This window comes from Ailuropoda melanoleuca, chromosome 16 (assembly GCF_002007445.2).
Source record: "Ailuropoda melanoleuca isolate Jingjing chromosome 16, ASM200744v2, whole genome shotgun sequence".
Classification (NCBI taxonomy): Eukaryota; Metazoa; Chordata; class Mammalia; order Carnivora; family Ursidae; genus Ailuropoda; species Ailuropoda melanoleuca.
In genome coordinates, this window is record NC_048233.1 from 64,108,451 (window position 1) to 64,127,747 (window position 19,297).

At 46.4% G+C, this 19,297-nt stretch overlaps 1 protein-coding gene across 1 annotated transcript in view; it reads left to right on the forward strand.

The window, feature by feature from the left end:
- The window catches only part of KIAA1549L (KIAA1549 like), a 266,547-nt gene that overhangs the window by 182,882 nt on the left and 64,368 nt on the right, over nucleotides 1–19,297 (forward strand). Inside the window, exons 12-14 of the mRNA XM_034645358.1 lie at nucleotides 6,018–6,208; nucleotides 12,986–13,113; nucleotides 18,309–18,487. Of these exons, the coding sequence (XP_034501249.1) occupies nucleotides 6,018–6,208; nucleotides 12,986–13,113; nucleotides 18,309–18,487 (498 nt within the window). The remainder of the gene's footprint in view (nucleotides 1–6,017; nucleotides 6,209–12,985; nucleotides 13,114–18,308; nucleotides 18,488–19,297) is intronic.

Below are 19,297 nucleotides of genomic sequence, written 5' to 3' on the forward strand. Positions count from 1 at the left end.
GCCTTACCATTTGCCGGGTTCTTCTGGGTCCGTCACCTCCTTGGCTCATCACAGTAGCCCTATGAGGTAGGTCATATCAGGACAGGTTTTGTTATTTTCACATTACTGTTGAGAAACCCAAAGGAAAGAGCAACTGTAGGGATTTGTCCGAAGTCACATAACTAGCAGCAGAGGAGCGACTCTGGCCTATACTGTGTATCTGGGCTCTTCCCACATTACATACCTTCCTGAACCCTGAGATTTGGTAGGTAGACTCCTCTTTCAGCATGGACTTGCCGAGTCCTGTCCACCTGTGCAGGAATGAAAGAGCGAAAGGAATTTCATTCCGTTGGAATGAATGTCAGAGAGATGGTCCTTCCCAGGTGTCACGCATGCCTTGTCCTTTCTGGATGGTCGCACCTCGCTTCAGCAAAAGAAATCAAATGGATTTTATTGTTTATTAAACTAATTCACCTGTTGCAAAGCTGCAGTTTGATCAGACGCTCTATGAAAGAGCCAAACTCCAAATAATGTTGTTCTGTTTTTGTTGACCCAAGGGCACCCGCTTTCCAGAAGCAGTGCAGTGTTGGTAATGGTCCAAGCAGTGAGACATGAAACTGTTCCAAGAAGGGGTATTTCATTTCCATCTTAGCTTAGTTACACCCTGAGCCTTTCAGACATAACAGTAATTACCAGACTCTAATTGCAGCCGAGTCCGGGAATGCAAAACCTGTCACCCGGAAGTTGTAAATGCCAACTTTGTGTTACAGATTAAGCCAAAACTTTATTAATTTGCCAAGGTGAGGTGGGCAGCCCACGATTTCAGCATACCTCCTGGCTTTGAAAGCTGTTCGAAGTTGGAAGAGAGTCACGTTTGTGGGTTTTCATCGCCCCTTTTATGTTTCTACCTGGTGCATCGTGCTTGAAGAGATACCTGGCCGATGTTGACCATCAAGCCAATTTATGTCCCGAGAGCAGACTGGCTTCGCTTGTGTGGTGGTGCTGGTTGTTTCCTCCCTCCATGAGGCTGGGCTGTGCACGTTGACTTGCAAAGCCCTTCTATCACAGGAAGCCAGTGGGTTGGAACTGCCTCTTTCTAACCGCAGTCCTTTTGCTGTAGCAACCCAGGGACGCTGCGGTGTTTGAGAGGAGAGAGCGGCCTGCATCACTTCCCACCACCCGTGTGTGTGAGCAGAATTCATTTAATGCCAAGCGATGAGGCGGAATGAAAAAGTTAGCCTTCGTGATCAATCCATAGAGTGGGAGGCTGGTCTCCTAGTCTCCAGGGACATCACTGTATCTTTAGAATGCAGGCTGCAGGGTCAGGCGACATTCCTGGGGATCCCTGCTGAGACTCAGTAATAGACTTGACAGGCTAAGAGGAGGTGAGTGCGCGCGCCTGTCCTGGGAACTGAGGTCAGGGCGTGCACGCCCCCTACCCTTCTGCAGAGACAAGGTACCATAGACGGAAACCTGTTAACCATGGTGGTCAGGGGCGCCTGGGTAGCGCAGTCGTTAAGCGTCTTCCTTCGGCTCAGGGCGTGATCCCGGCGTTCTGGGATCGAGTCCCACATCAGGCTCCTCGGCTAGGAGCCTGCTTCTTCCTCTCCCACTCCCCCTGCTTGTGTTCCCTCTCTCGCTGGCTGTCTCTCTCTGTCACATAAATAAATAAAATCTTAAAGAAAAAAAAAACAAAAAACAAAAAAACCATGGTGGTCAGCTGGGAGGGCCAGGCATCAGGGCTTTTGTGACCTTCTTTCTTCCCAGTTCATTTCTCTTTACTCTTTGTCATTGGATTCACAGCCTTTGCCCAGTGGTTCCCTTCATATAATTGATGAGAACATGGCTCCCTGGAACAGGCAGCCTTACGGGAAAGTAGTTAGGGCCACATCCAGATGCAGGATGGAACTTGGAGGGCCCGCAATGGTTGGCATGACCATCTGCTCGGGACAGGTCAGTCACCCCCTAAAGATGCCCAGCTGTTTCCTCTCTTTCGCATACTATCTGTATGACCTGTACTTAACCTCTTTGTGCCTCAGTTTTCCCATCTGTGAAATGGGGATGATAACAGTATTTATTTATTTATTTATTTATTTATTTATTTATTTATTGGCTCTTGTGAAGATTAAGTGAGCTATGAAAGTTACTTTGAGCTGTACCTAGCACACAAATATTACATACAAATTGGCCTTTATTTTTTCTTTTTTTAAGTTTGAACTCAGTTAACGTAGTGTATTATTAGTCTCAGAAGTAGAGTTCAGTGATTCATCTGTTGCATATAACACCCAGTGCTCATTCCATCCAGTGCCCTCCTTAATGCCCATCACCCAGTTACCCCATCCCTCCCACCCACCATTCCTCCAGCAACCCTCAGTTTGTTTTCTATGATCAAGAGTCTCTTATGGTTTATCTCCCTCTGATTTCATCTTATTTTATTTTTCCTTCCCTTCCAACTTGTTCATGTGTTTTGTTTCTTAAATTCCACATATGAGTGAAATCATACGATATTTGTCTTTCTCTGACTGACTGATTTTGCTTAGCATAATACCCTCCTCCATCCACGTCGTTGCAAATGGGAAGATTTCTTCCTTTTTGATGGCTAATATTCCACTGTGTGTGTGTGTGCATGTGTGTGTGTGTGTGTACGTACCACATCATCTTTATCCATTCATTGGTCAGTTGGCCTTTATTATTATACATGCTTTTTTCTTAAAAGGTCTTAACATGTCTGTTTGAAATTGTGGGGGATTATTTTGATCTGATAATTTTATAAAACTCATTGAAGCAACTATAGATACTTCATGATGTCTCAGTGGTGTCAGGGGTCCCTAATATGTGTCCAAGGGCAACTAATGAATCGCAGGTAATTTTCAAATTGAAGGTTGAAAGACCACTACCCATCAGTCAGAAGAGTAAGGGACTTGAGTCTTGAGACTTTCACCACTTAGCTGTGTGATCTTAGGCAAGTCACTGAACCTCTCTGAGCTTTTGTGTTCTTACCTGTAAAATGAAGACTGCGATGTTTGCCCTGCTTCCCCCAGGGGGTGGTTGTGAGCATGAAATGAGGTGTCAGTGTTTTGCAGGCTCTGAGTACTGAACACATGTGAGAACTGTTATTATTAACCTAATAACAGTGGCCACCCTTGAACTTGTCATCCCTTAATGTCTCTCTTTCTGCTCACTCATTGTCAACCCAGTCCCCTGAAGTATCTAGTAGATAACTTCAACCCGGTGTGAGGGATGAGGGGCCAAATCCAGGGAGACTGGGGGCAAGAGAGAGAAGGCCACAGCCAGCTTGTTGTCCTCACTAGGTTCTTGGAAAGTCTTAGCTGCCATTGGAGACTCGCAGTTCCTCACCGACAGGCCAGGAGTCTCAGCACAGGAGCCAGGCCAAGTACGGTAGCAGATGCCCAACCAAGATGGGCTGCAGAAGGAGATAAGAGGCCATGGGAAGAATCATCAGGCAGCGGTTAGATGTTTTGGTTCTGTATGACGCAGAACTGGGTGCAAATCCTGACCCCACCGCAGACCCGCTGCGTGAGCCTGGGGAAGTGGCTTAACCTCTCCAAACCTAAGTTTCTTTTTCTTTAAAATGCGGAATGATAATCATAATACCCACGTCCTTGAACTACAGTGGGGCTGAAGCGTCATAATTGATGTCATGCGTTCGGCATGGTCCCGGTGGTACCAAATGCTCCTTGAGGCAGGGGGCCGGCTCTTACTCATCTTCATATCTCCAGCACCAGGCACGGTCCCTGGCACAAGCCAGTGCCCAAGAACTACAGTCAGCACTACACTAGATCGGATCATGGGGGGCCTGGGGTATTACGGAAAAGGGGCCAACAGGAGGTGTCACTGGCGGGTGGGTCCCACCAGGCTGGGAAGGGCCGGAATGCCTTGCTGAAGAGTTTGGGTGCTGTGGAACATTTTTAATGGGGGAGTGACATGACCTGAGTAGTTTTCAGGGAGATAGCTTTGGAAGCTTGTCAAGGGTGAGCCTAGAAAGGACCTGAATGGAAGCAACAAGATCAAGCCAGGAGACAATAAAACAGTGGACCTGGGGAGAAAAGGTCAGCTTCTAGAAACATTTCCGTAGAATCCACTCAGTGACCATCAATCCAGTAGTCTAGGAACATGACCAGGCTGTTCAAAGGCTCATTCCATTTCATGCGGGCCCCACAGGAGGGAGGGAAACGAACAGACAAACACTATTTCAGAAGCACGTTGCCAGATCCTGGCACAGAATGTCCCTGGTCACTTCTGGGTCAGAGTGTGTGTCTCGGCAAAGAGGGAGGGCTGAGTGCCCTTCCCAGAGTGAGTTTCCCTGGGGATTGGGGGAACTGTCCACAGCAGAACTACAGACAGCTTGACATAAGGAAGCTTTGCTGTTTTTAGCAATAAAACCCCATCCTGTCCTGAGATGCAGTAGGAAGATTTGATGGGTTGGGCCATTGTCCTAGACTGTTCCATCCAGCTGGATGCTCCCTGCTACATTTCTTAGCAAAATTCATTGCTGAAGGGGCATCTCCTCACCATGTGAGGTTCTGAGAGGACCCACCTGGTGGAGGTTGAGTTTCATCCCCAGATTTTCTTTTTTTTTTTTTTTAAAGATTTTATTTATTTATTTGACAGAGAGAGAGACAGCCAGCAAGAGAGGGAACCCAAGCAGGGGGAGTGGGAGAGGAAGAAGCAGGCTCCCAGCGGAGGAGCCCGATGTGGGGCTTGATCCCAGGACCCTGAGATCATGCCCTGAGCCAAAGGCAGACGCTTAACGACTGAGCCACCCAGGCGCCCCACTGAGCCACCCAGGTGCCTTCATCCCCAGATTTTCTTGAAGACAATCACTGATTTCTATTTCACCTGGTCTGTGATTTAATAGGAAGGTGAACAGTATTAACTAATATTGACTGACCACTTACTATGTGCCAGGCTCTTCACTAAATGCTGAACTTGCATTTACTACTTAATCCACGCAGCGTGTCTTTGACGGTGGTTCAATCACTTTCACAGACTTACACATTTGATCCTGTTTACCCTCCTCTTATCTCCATTTTGCAGGTGAGGAAACTGACGTGCCGAGAATTTCGGTGTCTAACCCGAGGTCACCTAGCTAATACGTGGTAGAGCCGGGGTTGGAAGCCAGGCAGTCTGTTTCGGAGCTGGTACTCTCCACCACCCCACTGTCCTGCCTCGAATCACTGTTGTGCGGCTCTGGGGCAGAAAGCAGAACAGAGACACTCCCAGGAATTGTTTAAACATGGCTCTTGGTTTTTTATTGCCCCACTAATAGATGTCTGTTGGGCTTTGCTCATAGCTGCCCTATTCACTTGGGATTTCAGACATTGTGCAATAAAAGCCTTGCTAATTACCCAGTAATGAATCATAGGAGAGCCATAGGTCTGGATTTGAGTGATTCCATAAATCCCATTTTATTATTAGTGATGGTACTGCCTCACGTGTGGAAGCATGTTTCTTTCCCTCTATTTTCAGAGCTGCGGTTCCCCTTTAATACTCCGGTGGGGGAGGGGGTGTAGGTAAAGCAGATCTGATTGTCTTCATTTCTCAGGTGAGGAAATTGAGGTTCAGAAGTCAAGTGACTTGGCAAGGTCACACACCTCTTACTACGCCTAAAGCCATGAAAGTGGGGTTCAGGATGACGGGACAGTCAGAGGCAGGACATTATACAGGACCTGTTTCACATAGCAATTAAGAGTCTCTAATTAGCAGTATCTAGTGACTCAAAATTGGTGTTTAAAATTCTTGAAAGGAGTTTGTTCTCACATACATATTTGCATCGTGTTTATACTCTTCATTTTTCCAAGTAAGTCTTGTCTAGGGAGATTCTGTGGCTGGGTGGAATGAGCACGGACTCTGATTTTGCAGACAGGAATTATGGGAGAGATTTGAGTTAACTCTTGTTCATCAGAAAGCTGAGTGTGGTGCCGTCACATGCACCCTCTGGCCTGTCTTCTCTTAAAGCCATCATTAGGGTCACGCTCTGTCAGAAATATGACCACAAATCCATTTCCTCTTCGCAGCCTGTGCAGGGCTTCGATTATGCCAAGCAGCACCTGGGCCAGCAAGGGGCGGATGAGGAGGTCGTCCCTGTGACTCAGGAAACAGTGGTCCTCCCACTCCCTGTTAGAGATGCTCCTGCCTTTCAGGAGAGAGACATCGCCCAAGACGGCAGCACCATCAAGACGGCCAAGTCCACCGAAACCAGAAAGAGGTAGGCGCGGGGCCAACCTCTGCCTCTCGGTCTCAGCTAGGGGAATAATTGATGATGAGAGCAGCTGAAGCCCTCAAGTTAATACCACTTTTCTCTTTAAAAATTCCCCTTCATCCCTGTTTTGAATAGTTGAGACGGAGACGAAGAGAGATGATTAGAATCATAATACTTGCTTCTCGGGAGCCACGGTTTGTAAGGTTTTATGTCACCGGTCAGCAGAGACTTAGCTTTCATATGTATGACAACAAATCTGGTACTGGTGTCACACTTTATTTTTGAGCTTAGAAGCAGTGCCTTTGATTCAGTAGAGTTGGATTTTATCTGGCTGTTTTTAAGAGTTCACAGTTTGACTAGCCAAAACCATTTTGGGAGGGGGCACCTGGGTGGCTGAGTTGGTTAAGCATCTGACTCTTGGTTTCAGCTCGGGTCATGATCTCAGGGTTGTGGGATTGGGGTCATGGGATTGGGCCCTGCATCAGGCTCCACGCTCGGTGAGGAGTCTGCTTGAAATTCTCTCTCTCTCTCCCTCTACCCCTCCCCCATGTGTGCTCTGTCTCTCCCTCTCTAAGATAAATAAATCCTTTTAAAAAAATTTTTTAGGCGTTTTTACCACAAACAGAGCACTTTGACAGGCATTGGAAAGGCTGCAGAAAGGTTTACAATTGAGTCCTAACCCCAAGGATCTCCTGATGGAGAGACAGAGAGATAAATACCCGGAAACCAAGCATGATGTACTGGTGCTCACAGGGGAGTCTAAACGAAGTGCTGTGGAAAAGAGAGGAGAAAGAGCTAATTCTGATGAGGGAAAGGGTGGTGGAGGAGCTTCTGTTTTAGCTGGGCCTCTAAGGGTGAGTGGAGTGTCAATAGTTGGGGAGATAAAGGCGTCCAGTCCAAAGGAGCTGGGAGAAAAGAGGGACCGGCACGTGTTCCTGCACTTGTGAATGTCCCTAAGGTTTAGAGATCACAGTGGCTGGGGTACAGTGACAGATGAAACCAGATGGATGAAAATTGTGGAGGGGCTCAACTGCCAGGCTAGGGAGTTTGACCTGTATTCTCTGGGCAGTGGGAAGCCACTGAAAGTTCTTCCACAAGACAGTGATGTCCGGCCTGTATTTCAGAAAGATTACTCCAGTGGCAATGTGGATGATAGATGGGAGAGGTTAGGCTAGAGGCCAGGAGACTTGTTGTTAGGACTTTACAATAGTCTTATAAAGAGGTAATGAACTCTGTGGCAAGCCCTGTTGGCTGGCCAAACCGACTCCCATTGCCAAGTCCCTTCTCTACCTTGCCTGAGACCACAGTGGAGGCTGGGAAAGCTACATCATCCCTGCCTCCTTCCTTCTCTCCCTCCCTTCACCTAATAGATTTTTGTTGAGTGCTATTCACCAGGCACTGGGGATACTGCAGTGAACAAGACACAGTCCCTACTCTCGTGGTGCTTACAATCTGGCGGGGAGAGCAGGGAAATAAACAAATAGAGAAATAGATACACAGTAAGTCAGGTGGTAATGGGTATGAAGAAGAAAACCAAGATGGTTTTCTATGGTAAGAACATAGAGCAATGGAATGGGGCGGGGGCGTGATGCTATTTTAGCTAGGGAGTCAGGGAAGGCCTTTCTGATAAAGTGACACTGGAGAAAGACCTGAATGAAATGATGGGTAAGCCTCAAGGCTATCTTGGACAAGAATGTTCCAAGCAGATAGAACAGTATGTGCAAAGCCCAGGGGAGGAAATCTCTTCATATGCTTGAAGAAGAGCAAGAAGGCCAGAGAGGCCAATGTAAACTAGGGAGGAAGTGGTGGCAGATGGGTCAGAGAAGTTGCCTGGAGTTGAACATGTCAGGTGCTGTAGACCAAAGTCAGGACTTGGGATTTTATTGTGAGTAAGGATCAGAAGTCATTGGAGGGTTTTGAGAAGAACAGGGACATGCTGCAACTTGCAGTTGTAAAGCCTCACGCTGGCTGCTGTGTGGAAAACAGAGTGTAGAGAGGCAGAGTGGAAGCAGAGGGACAGTCAGGAGGCTATTACAGTAGTTCAGGTGAGACGTGGCGGTGTGGGCCAAGGCATGGTGCTGTGAGAAGTGATGGGGTTCTAGACACGTTTTGAAGGAAGAGCTGACAAGGCTTGCTTTGCTGATAGGTTGTTGCGAGGAATGGAAATACAGAGGAACGCATTTGCCAGTAGTTGTGTTGGAGAGGACCAGAAGAGAAGAAATCTAGAGGACGATCATGAATTTGAATGTGGGCATGTTAAGTTTGAGATGCCTCTTAGATACACAAGTGGCAGTGTTCAGAACTAAGCTAACTGTCTAAGTGTGCAGTTCAGGGGAGGGGTCCAGGGTAGAAATTTAAATGGAGGAGTTGTCAGCATTTAGTTATTTAAAGCTATGACACTGGATGAGGTCACCTGGGAGTGTATAGGTAGAGAAGAGACCCAAGACCTGTCCCCTGGAACATTGCAATGATTAGAGGTCCAGGTGATGAAGAAAAACCAGCATAGGAGACCGAAAAGCATTGGGGAAAAAAGGCATGAGGAGAACAAAGCAAGAATGGAATCCAAGCAGCCAAGAGAAGGGAGTAATTTGAGGGGGAAGGAAGGATTGTCTGTGTCAAATACACAAATTTTGCACTGGAGTCGTGCAACAAGTCTCTGTGGTTTTCTCTCCAGGGGCTCTTGGTACCTCAGAAAGAGGTACGGAGAAATAGAAGGTTGGATTCCAGCTTGGGTAGGAAAGAAGGTTGAGGAGATGTGGATTAGTGAGCTGTTGTCCCACCACAAACTGCTCCAAAGCTTAGCAGCTTAAAACCACCACCACTTCTTTAGCTCATGATGTTTGGTGGGTTGGGAGTTTGGGCTGAGCTCAGGTAGGTGGGTTCTGGGCTGAGCTCGGCTTGGCTGATCTCAGCTGGGCTCACTCATGCATCTGTAGTCAGGTGGTAGGCTGGCCGGGCCGGCTTGTTGCTGATAGCCTTGTCTGCGGTGGCCCATAACTGGGGCCCCCTGCCACATGATCTGTCATCCTCTAGCAGGCTAGCTCTGGCTTTCTCACACGGTGGTTACAGGCTGCCAAGGGCAGCAGGAAAACAAGCCCTCAAGTGCAAACACTTCTCAAATCTTTGCTTGTGTCATGTTTGCTACTGTCCTATGGGCCAAAGCAAGACACGTGGTCTAGCCCAGAGTCCGTGTGGAGGAGGCCACCGAAGCTTGGTTACAGGGAGGTGGGAAGAAACTGGGATCACAACTGCAATGGTCTGCCCCAGCATGGACAGTTGAAACATACAGAGAAGCAATAGATCAATTATCTGTATTGACTGGCAAATAGAATTACCTACAGTAATTATTCTCATTATGATCTTTGCCAGATACAATAAAGTTGTGGTAACAACTTACTTATCACCTATTAGAGGACACCGAAAAGAAATAAAGAGAATTACTAAATTAGGATATTAACACAGCACTGCTGGAAAGAATAAAAATTCTTTTCCACTCATTCTAGATGAGTGACTTAAATTGTATAAAGATTAATTTAAAAAAAATTTTTAGAACAAGCATTTCTTCTTGAATTAGCAAAGAGCCTACTATTGGTAATCAAATTCAATTACTTACCCTCAGAGTTTTATTAAGAAATAATAGCTTATGAAACAAATACAAAGAAAACCATGTCTACCCAACTGAATGATTTCTACATTTGCTTCATAATGTTACCATAAAAATAGAATTTTACTAAGGGCTGGTTGTATCATTGCCAAAGCTATGCGAGAAACCTCACTTCTGTTCAAGTCCAGCTGACCACGGAGTCTCTAATCATTTGGGAAGATATTAAGATGCCAAAACCAACAGCAAACCCATCATGCATTTATTTTTCTGGCTTTCCCATCTTGCCACATCAGTTCCCTCGTTCCTGCTGGTTGAGGACTACAGGACCTCTCAGAATATGTCTGTTAGGTGATCCAAAAAGTTTTGCGAGTGAGAAACAGGAGAAACCAGTGTTTTGATGGTCGTGAAGATATCTCGATTTTTAAATATTTTTAAAACTGTTTTAAGACTGAAATCTGAGGATTCAGCCACTTGCAGACAAACAGACGGGTGTTGCAGGCCCTGTTCCTCTGGCCAAGGCTCTTGGTGATGCTATCTTGTTGGTCTGTGACTGGGATTAATGGGCGAGGATAGCGAATCAACCTCATAGGGACAGCCATTCAATTCAGTGATTGGTCATGACTGCTCAACAACTGATTAGCCCCCCTTCCCACCCCCCATCCCCACCTCCAGGCCTCATGTGCACCCATACCCCCAGAAGGAGGCCTGTTGAGTTGAGTAGGCTGGAATTACAGCTTCCCAGGCGGCCCTTCCTTACTTTCAAAAACGTCTTTGTTACTGTCATGTGAGTGGACACACACACCTACAAATCTCCCTTTCTGTTTTTGACCGGATGTTTGAGTTGATGGCCCCATAAGTCTATAAGCGGATGAAAGAGTAAAGCAGAGGTGGGGTTTCTCTCCAGAAATGTGCTCATTCTTACCTTTCCCTGCAGTGAGAGGAGCAGCCAGAAAATTGTTTCAGGAGCAAATGAAGGAAAGAATATGCAAATGCTACAAATACCATTAAATCTTTTATGGACGTAAAATAGGTTACAAGAAGCCTTTCCCCTTCCTTCCTCTCTGGGCCTCAGTCAAAGTCTTGTTGTCCCAATAAAGCCAGTTGGAAGAGTAGATGCCATTAACTGTGAGGTTCTGAAAACAATCCGAGGGCTTATGTCTTCTCTGTGGATGTGTCTGTGTAGAACCAGGACTCAGTGATCAAGTAGCTGTTGGGTCAATAATATATATTTAATAGGGGCGCCTGGGTGGCTCAGTCGTTAAGCGTCTGCCTTCGGCTCAGGGCGTGATCCCGGAGTCCTGGGATCGAGCCCCACATCAGGCTCCTCTGCTGGGAGCCTGCTTCTTCCTCTCCCACTCCCCCTGCTTGTGTTCCCTCTCTTGCTGGCTGGCTCTCTCTCTCTGTCAAATAAATAAATAAAATCTTTTTTAAAATAATAATAATAATATATATATTTGATAAATTAATACCTTATCCATATTTTCCCAAGCTACATTCTTTGTATTATTGTCTCATGGTGAAAGAGATCTGGGGCCAAAGAAACTGGGAAATGCTGGATTAAACAAAAGGAGAGGAGTCTTTTTATGATAGGACTGATGGGGGGGCTTTGATATGTTAATGTGCATTAGGAATATCCAAAGAAGGAATATAATAAACAGCACTTACCAGACTTATACTTGTCTGAGACCCTTTCGGCAGGAACGTGGGATTTGGCTCTGTTGTTCTGTGGAACCCTCTGGACAGATGTTGCATTATCCCATGGATGTGAGCGGGCCATTTCCCTGGCCATGGTTTTAGGGTGCTGACGTCCCCAGTGCAGGGATGGGGAGAAGGGAGGGGAAACAAGAGGAGCACTGTCAGGGACATGCAGCTTTCCCTTTGGAAGCTGCCCACTTACTGGTTAAGGGCCACATTTTACTACAGTCAGTTTTTTCTATTGTAGAGGCTGGATGCCTTTAGGCTCTGAATTTGGACAATTGACAATAGAAGAATAAGAGGTTGGATGAGTCCTCTGGATATCTGCCTTCTGACTGTCTCCACAGCAGGCGAGGCAGTTGGTCTCTATGACAATCAGAGGCCTGAGCAAGCACGAACCTCAGCAGGGGCTCAAAGAGCCTATTTCCCCGCAGAGTTCCAGAAAACCAGAACTGGCCCCAAGGGCAGGGGAGAAGGCGCTGTGGCTTGCCCTGTGTACCGGCCTGCGTCATCTGGGATGTTTTAGGAGGCAGTAAGGCAGTAAAGGAGATGTGCTCTGCCATGTAGGGAGAGCCCCTACCTGCAGGGGGAGCCCTGGTTTCCAGGACTGATCTGCCACTTCCTAACTCAGCCCTGGACAAAACCCTCCCCCACCTTGAGCACCCCATTCTTCACTTGTGAAACAAGGGTGACAATCACCAAACCAGTGGATTGTCCTAATGATTCACTAAGAGTTTCGAAGGCGTTCGTGTCGTCCTTGGCACTTGCTGGTGCTTCTGATGGGGAGCTCTTGGAGAACATGGGTGATGTCTTGTATCTCTGTATACCAGGATACTTGGCACAATGCCCAGCACAGAGCTGGTGCACAGAAAGTATTTCCTGAAGGAATGAATAGCTCAAATGGGTAATTTCAAATGTAAGCAGTTGCCAGTTAGCACAGTTAAAGAATGTGTGTGCGCACGCGCCTGTGTGGGAGACAGAGTGATGAACTCAGTGGGGGGTGACTTCAACTTTAGTGGTCAAGGTCTATTCTGTAAAGAGAATCGCCAAAGAGAACCGTGTCTTGTGTGTGTCCCTGCTGATGCCACGTGAGTCACACGCTCTGCAACGCTTTTCAGAGTGCTGTGTTTTAAAAAGAGGGCACGCTTACAAACGCCATCACCGCCATTTCCATAGTCACGGAGGGGGGGGGGGTTAATGGAACAGAGATGGGACCTCAGGGCCGCACTCACTGAACTTCTCTGTGGAGCTAAGCACTCCCCATAAACGACATACTTCACCATGACCAGCTGCTTAACCCGTGCGGTAACGTGGCGCTAGTTTTGTTTTGCTTTTTTTTTTTTTTCTTTTCCTGTATCATCTCTTCTTTGTGGATAAAAGCAGAATGAAAGGCGACAGACATAAACTGTGCAAGTAAAATAACCTTGAGAGGAGGCTGCTGGAGTCGGAACTTACCGTCTTCCTGTTGCTATGGTTACTTCCAGCAGGTCGCCCAGTGAGAATGGATCTGTCATCAGCAACGAATCAGGGAAGCCCAGCTCGGGGAGGCGCTCGCCCCAGAATGTCATGGCACAGCAGAAAGTGACAAAGGAGGAGGCACGGAAGAGAAATGGTGAGAAGCCTTCCTTGCCAGCAGCAGCCCCGAGCCCCTCCCACACACACTTGTGCACACAAGTGCCCACACTCACACGCAGCTGCGTGCCTTCACCCTAGATTCTACTCTCTGGTGTGCCCCAGAAAAGGCAGGAGTCTGCTACCTGCCTCTTGGGACATTACCTGTCCCCCTTCTCTGAATTATCCTGTCGCACGCCCTCTACTCCCTGATCTTATGGAATTGCCTACTGCTTTAGAAAAGCCCTATGCAGAACGCACCAATGTTGGCTTTGCGATTTTTCTAAATCTTGGCTGAATCGACAGGATTCCTAGCACCAGGTCCACGAGGGGGGCAGGTCTCTGAAAGGCTGCTTGTCTTGGAGATCCCCCCCCATTTTCTTGCCCTGACTCCCTCGATAAGTTTCAGGGGTTCAGTCTCTGCCAGAGAGTCCAGATATTGCCAATCCACCTCTCCCAGGAAGAACAACACGGTGATAAATCTGTCATCATAAAAATCAGCCCATGCTTCTGCCTTTATTCTCTAGGGAAACGTAACTGGTTGGATTCTCCCTCATACAGATCTTTTCCCTCCCTCTAAAGGATGGGGGTTGGGGTTTATTTATAAGTCATTGGAGCTGCCTTACTGTGTTATGACACCATCTATACATGGCATCCGTCAGACAGGATTGTGTGTCCCCTCCTCCTGGTCCCACCTTTGTCATTCCATGGGCTCTTTCCATGTGTGATGCTGGTTGGCTGGAGCCCAGGTGCAAGCACCCAGTGCTGCCGCTCGGATCCGAAGAAATTCCTTTCAGATTTCAATGGGTTGTTAGGTGGAATCCTACAGAAATGCCAGGTGAAGAGCCGATTAATCTGGCCCTCAGGTTAGCTCTGCTTCCCTTTTAAAGGACTGTGATGGGACAGGATTCAGGGACTCTCTCTTGGAGCCAGTGCCAGAATATTCTTTTGTTTCCAAATGTCACCGATTTCTTTCTTCTGACCCAAAAAAGAAAGAAAGAAAAGGAATAATGACACAATGGATTTGTCTTCTGCAGGGCAAATGTGGTCCCCATTCCCATTTCCAGCCATTCTGTAAAGCACTAGTTAAAATTGTCTTACCCATTTGATTCCTGAATTTCTTCTTCTCCTGAATTCCCCATGCCCTGTAACAGAGACCGTGCTTTCTACGTCTGAATCAGGGTATGGCATGTGGGGTTTTCTTGGAATATCTACCCTACCTGAGACCACCACAAATCCTACCAATCAGCTCTCTGCCAAGCCAGCTCACGGAAAGCTTCCCAGAAATAAATGAAGTCCAGTCAAAGTCTGTCGTCCTGCACATGCCCCATCACCCACCTCGGTCCTCAGATGACCTTGAATTATTCAGCCTGTGTCTTTCTTAGACCTTCTTACTATGCATATGACAGCACACACCTATCTGTTTTTGTTGTATTGCTTTTTTTATATATATATATATATATAAAATGAATCCATGTACCTATTGTTCTGTGCCCTTTTTCTTGCTTAGAAATGTACAGTGCTCCTCTGTCAGTAAATCACACTTACGAGATGATGCCTTTCCCTCTCCCTTGCATTTAATCCATAGAAGAGGAGGGAGCAGGGCCTGTTTCCGACCCCATCACTCCCCACCCTGGCTGGTGAGACACTGACGTGCCCACAGTGTTCCTGCCAACCCTCTGGTCTTGTTTTTCCACAGCTCTGCCTGCCTTCTTATTGTTTAGGTCACTTTGATTATTTAAATATCAGGCTCAAAAAATAACATGAGCCAGGTGCATGAATAAAATCCAATTAGGGTACTAAGCTGGGGTTTTAATGTGTTTGTTCTATTAAAAAGCCATCCTTTCTCCAGGTTTATAGTGCTTCATTGCATTTTATTTCTGCCAGAGGTAAACCTAGTGAGTTTGCAGGGGTGGTGGCCTCTCTTTTACTGCAGGTTCCCATTCAGTGAGGTTCAGTTTGAAATTTTCAAACAGAAATGATGGGACCAATTCGTTTACTATAAAATCCAACAGACGCTGAAGCATGTCAGAATTCTAGGCTGGACCTTCCATGGAACCTTTCCACTTGTCCTTTTTTACCATAGGGCTCCACTTCATCATATCATATCCACAACATCAGAGTTCATCAAAATATCAATAGTGTATTTTATTGGATTGGAAGATGAACCGAAGGAAAGAAGGGAGGGCGGGAGGAAAATAGATTGCTGATTTAGGAAAGTTAAAACCAACAGTGCAAATAAGACACAACTAGATTGGGGCCGGTGACATTTATGATGATGATGATGATATATGGTATGTGGGACACTTCCGTGGTTTAACTGTGGCCCTTTCCTTTAGCATTCTCCCATGCTTTTCCCTTTAGGGCCGAACTATGCATCAGATATTCCCATGAACCTGCTGTGCTCCCTCACTTTCATATATCAATATTTAATGTAATGTCTTTTTGCGTAAGTCTCCTGGGGAAGGGAGCAGGATAGCTAATTATTTTTCTTTTAAACCTGGAGGGATTATTGTGCAAATCTGAATCTTTTTCGAGAATAAGGATGGAAAAGAACTATAGTTCATACAATTTCCAGGGTATCCTTTTTCCACCCCATTATCGTTATACTCTCTCCTTGCCCTGTCCTCGGGGTGGGAAGCAAGGGTGTCACAACCCACAATCAATGAAAGCGCTGAGTACCATCTCTTCGCCCTCTGAACGGTTTAGTGATAGCAAAACTTTAACTTCTGCGTGGTCACCTGTTTTGCAGGTACTAACAACTAACAACAATCTCCTTTTCTAAGTCAGGAAATTTTTGTCATTCCTTCCTTCATTCATTTATTCAACAAATCCCTTACTAAAAGCCAACTACACGTGAGACATCATTAAAGGCAATAGGCATCAGCCTCTTAAAAGATGGGCCAGAATGGAGCTTCTATTCCAGGGGCGCGGGTGGGGACAGGTTAAATCAATACACATCAGCGGTAATAAGTGCTATGAAGAAAATATAACAGGGTGATGGGCAGGCTATTTTAGATTGGTGGATAAGGAGAGGCTTTTTCAAGCTGCACTTGGAAATATGAAGGAACCAGGTATGCAAAGATCTGGGGAAAGAGCATTCTGAGCGGAGGGAACACCTAATGCAAAATCCCAGAGGTGAGAACAAGCCTGATGTGTTCCAGAAGGCCATTGTAGCTGGAGCAGAGTGGGTAAGGGAAATGTGCTGAGCCAGGTGGTCAGATCGGAGAGACTCTGGGTTTTATTCTAAGGCAGATGAAGGCTTCAGAGGGTTCGCATCAGGGGAGGACTGTGATCTGGTTACCTTTCGAAGAGATACCCATCCTGGCTGCTGTGAGTATGTATCTTAGGTAGGAAGACAAGAGTGGAAGCTCCCAAGGGGAAGGGTGTTGAGGTGTATTCGGTACTTATTGCTGCGTAACAAATTGCCCCAACACCTGGCAACCAAAAAAGACAATCTATGCTTATTATCTCATATAGTATCTGTGGGTCAGGAATCCAGGAGTGGCTTAATTGGGTGGTTCTGGCTCAGGAGGTCACAGTCAGGGTGCTGACCAGGGCTGTGGTCATCTCAAGACTTGACTGGGACTGCAGAATGCACTTACAAGATGGCTTACTCACGTAGTTGTTGGCAGGGGTCTCAGTGTCTTGGCCACGTGGACCTCTCCATAAGGCTGCTTGAGTGTCCTCATAACATGGCAGCAGACTTTCCTCAGAGTCAGTGATCCAGGAGAGAGCAAGGCCGAAGCCACAAGGTTTCTTATATGACCTAGCCTTGGAAGTAACACACTATCGTTTCTGCTACTTCCTGTTGGTTACACAGCTCAGTCCTATTCATTGTGGCTGTGAATAGCAGGAGGTGAGAATTACGGGTGCCATCTTAGAGGCTGGCTGCCATGGATGGTTTTCACAGCAGTTGTCCAGGTGGGAGATAACGGTGGTCAGGCAAGAATTGCCCAGCAAAACTCTACTCCAAAAAGATGTGTGAGTAGAGATTTTCTTCTCTCCTGGGCAAATTGGTGTCCTGCTATTTGCAGATAAGTTCACAGAACCAAAAAATACTCCAATTATAGCCCATTGTTAGACTCTGAGGTGTTTTAGCCACATTGTGCAATGACGATTTACTCAGCTTACTTTGGCAAATCTGTGATTATGATAAGTGACAATATGATACAAACTATGTGTTTCTCAGTAATTTAAAGAACATCCCTATGTCTTGAGAAAGTAGTAGGAAAGATGAATGCACTTCTATTACATTCATATTTTACAGAACACCTATTTTGCTCCTAAATTGCCCACTGGTCTAGTTGTTTGAACAGGCTTAATTTATCTCTTGCCCAGCCGTGCTCAGTAAACTGTCATTCTTAGAGATACCTGATGGGAATGTGCTTTAAGCACAAGTCAATCAGCAAGATCCACTGGCTCTGGGACCTCTTCTGCCAGCTTAGTTATGCACGCACAAGGCAGACCGGTGTCTTTCAGCAATCAGAGCAGAATTATCTGTCAGTGGGGAAAATTAATTTAACAGTGTAGGCGGAATTCACTCTATTTAATTAGGGAAGTTGTCAGTAGTGTTAAATTCATTTCTCTGGCAGTTATTTCTTAGCTTTCTTTTGTTTCAACAAATGAAAAAACCCAAACCCAAATCATTGGAGAAGCAGCCCTGAGAAAGAAAAAAACATAGAGTGTCAGCAGCAATTACTATGGACAGTTGACCAGGGAAGACTCATTACTTAACCTCATGCAAAAATGGGTGGCTTTGGTGCCAGAGACTGAACTGAATGAGGTGACTCCCGTTGACTGTCAGAGTTTAAGAATAGTTGTCGGCTTTGGCCAAATTGTACTTTTTTCATCTCCGACTCAAACATAGAGAAAAAAAATTTACTTTTTTTTGTTTCCAAAAACATTTTGTCGCGGTTTTGAAAGAATGGTTTTCAGTGTTTAAATCCAAACCTCTCTGATTCTTTCCAACCCATTGAGAATGCCGTGGAGGAATGAATGGTATAGCTCTTAAATTTAAGAGAAATCCTTGAACTATTAATAGTGAGCCCTTGGCACAGAACTGGATGCTGTCGCTCCTGAGGTCACTTTGAGTAATGTAATGTCCTTAGTCTGGGAGCCTCACACCAATGCCCCGACGGTCGTGCAGCATGTCCCTCCATGGTAAAAAATCAATGTGTTTATGTTGTGCTTCAGTGCCAGCGAGTGATGAAGAGGAAGGAGCGGTGCTTTTTGACAACTCGGGCAAGGTGGCTGCCGATCCCTTTGACACATCTTCCGGATCTGTGCAGCTCATTGCAATAAAACCCACAGCCCTCCCCGTGGTGCATCCCACGTCGGACAGGAGCCAGGAGTCGGCAGCCCTCAATGGCGAGGTGAGCGGCTAGGGACCAGGGCAGCCAGGCCTCTGGGAATTGACTAGGGAACACCAGCTGGGCTTACTGGATGCAGGTCACATCCGGGCGTATAAGGCTCTATCGGTCATTTTTACCTTGGGTGCACAGACCGTGATGGGATCGATCAGAACACAAGTCACCCAAAATGAGTTTGTTGGGTGATGCTTTTGAAGCATTTTTGCCTTTCTCAGGAAGCCCAAAGGGACTTTTTTAACACAGTAGTTATGGGGGCACTTGTGTGACTCAGCCAGTAGCGCATGTGACGCTTGATCTTGGGGTCGTGAATTCAAGCCCTACGTTGAGGGTAGAGTTTCAAACAAAAACTGTTTGTTTTTTTCTTTAATTGTAGTTATGAAGAGAAACATCAGAAATTCTTCCCCATCCCCTTACACACATACACAACCTTCCACCGTCCTTGGTAACACCCTTAACCTATTCATTATGGGATGCCAGTGGTAGTAGGAAGAAAGGGGCCTGAACTGATGAAGGAGCGGAGAAGATAATGTCATACAGACGGGAATGTGGCCTACTATAGAGGCTTCAAAGTGACCTTTACTCCTTTTCGCCAGCTTGAAACAACCCTTTGCCTCCTTCCGGGAGGATATCAGTGCATATCATGATGTTAATCAGTTTTCCTAAGAGTCTGAAAAAAGTTTTGTAACATGCTCCAGAGAGTGATGATTTGACCAAAGAAAACAGATGGATGGATGGATAGTGGTATGGGCAGCTTAGAGAACAGCAAGAGAGGAAGTCGGTAGAGAATCTCTGCCATTCCTCCATCTCTTGCAG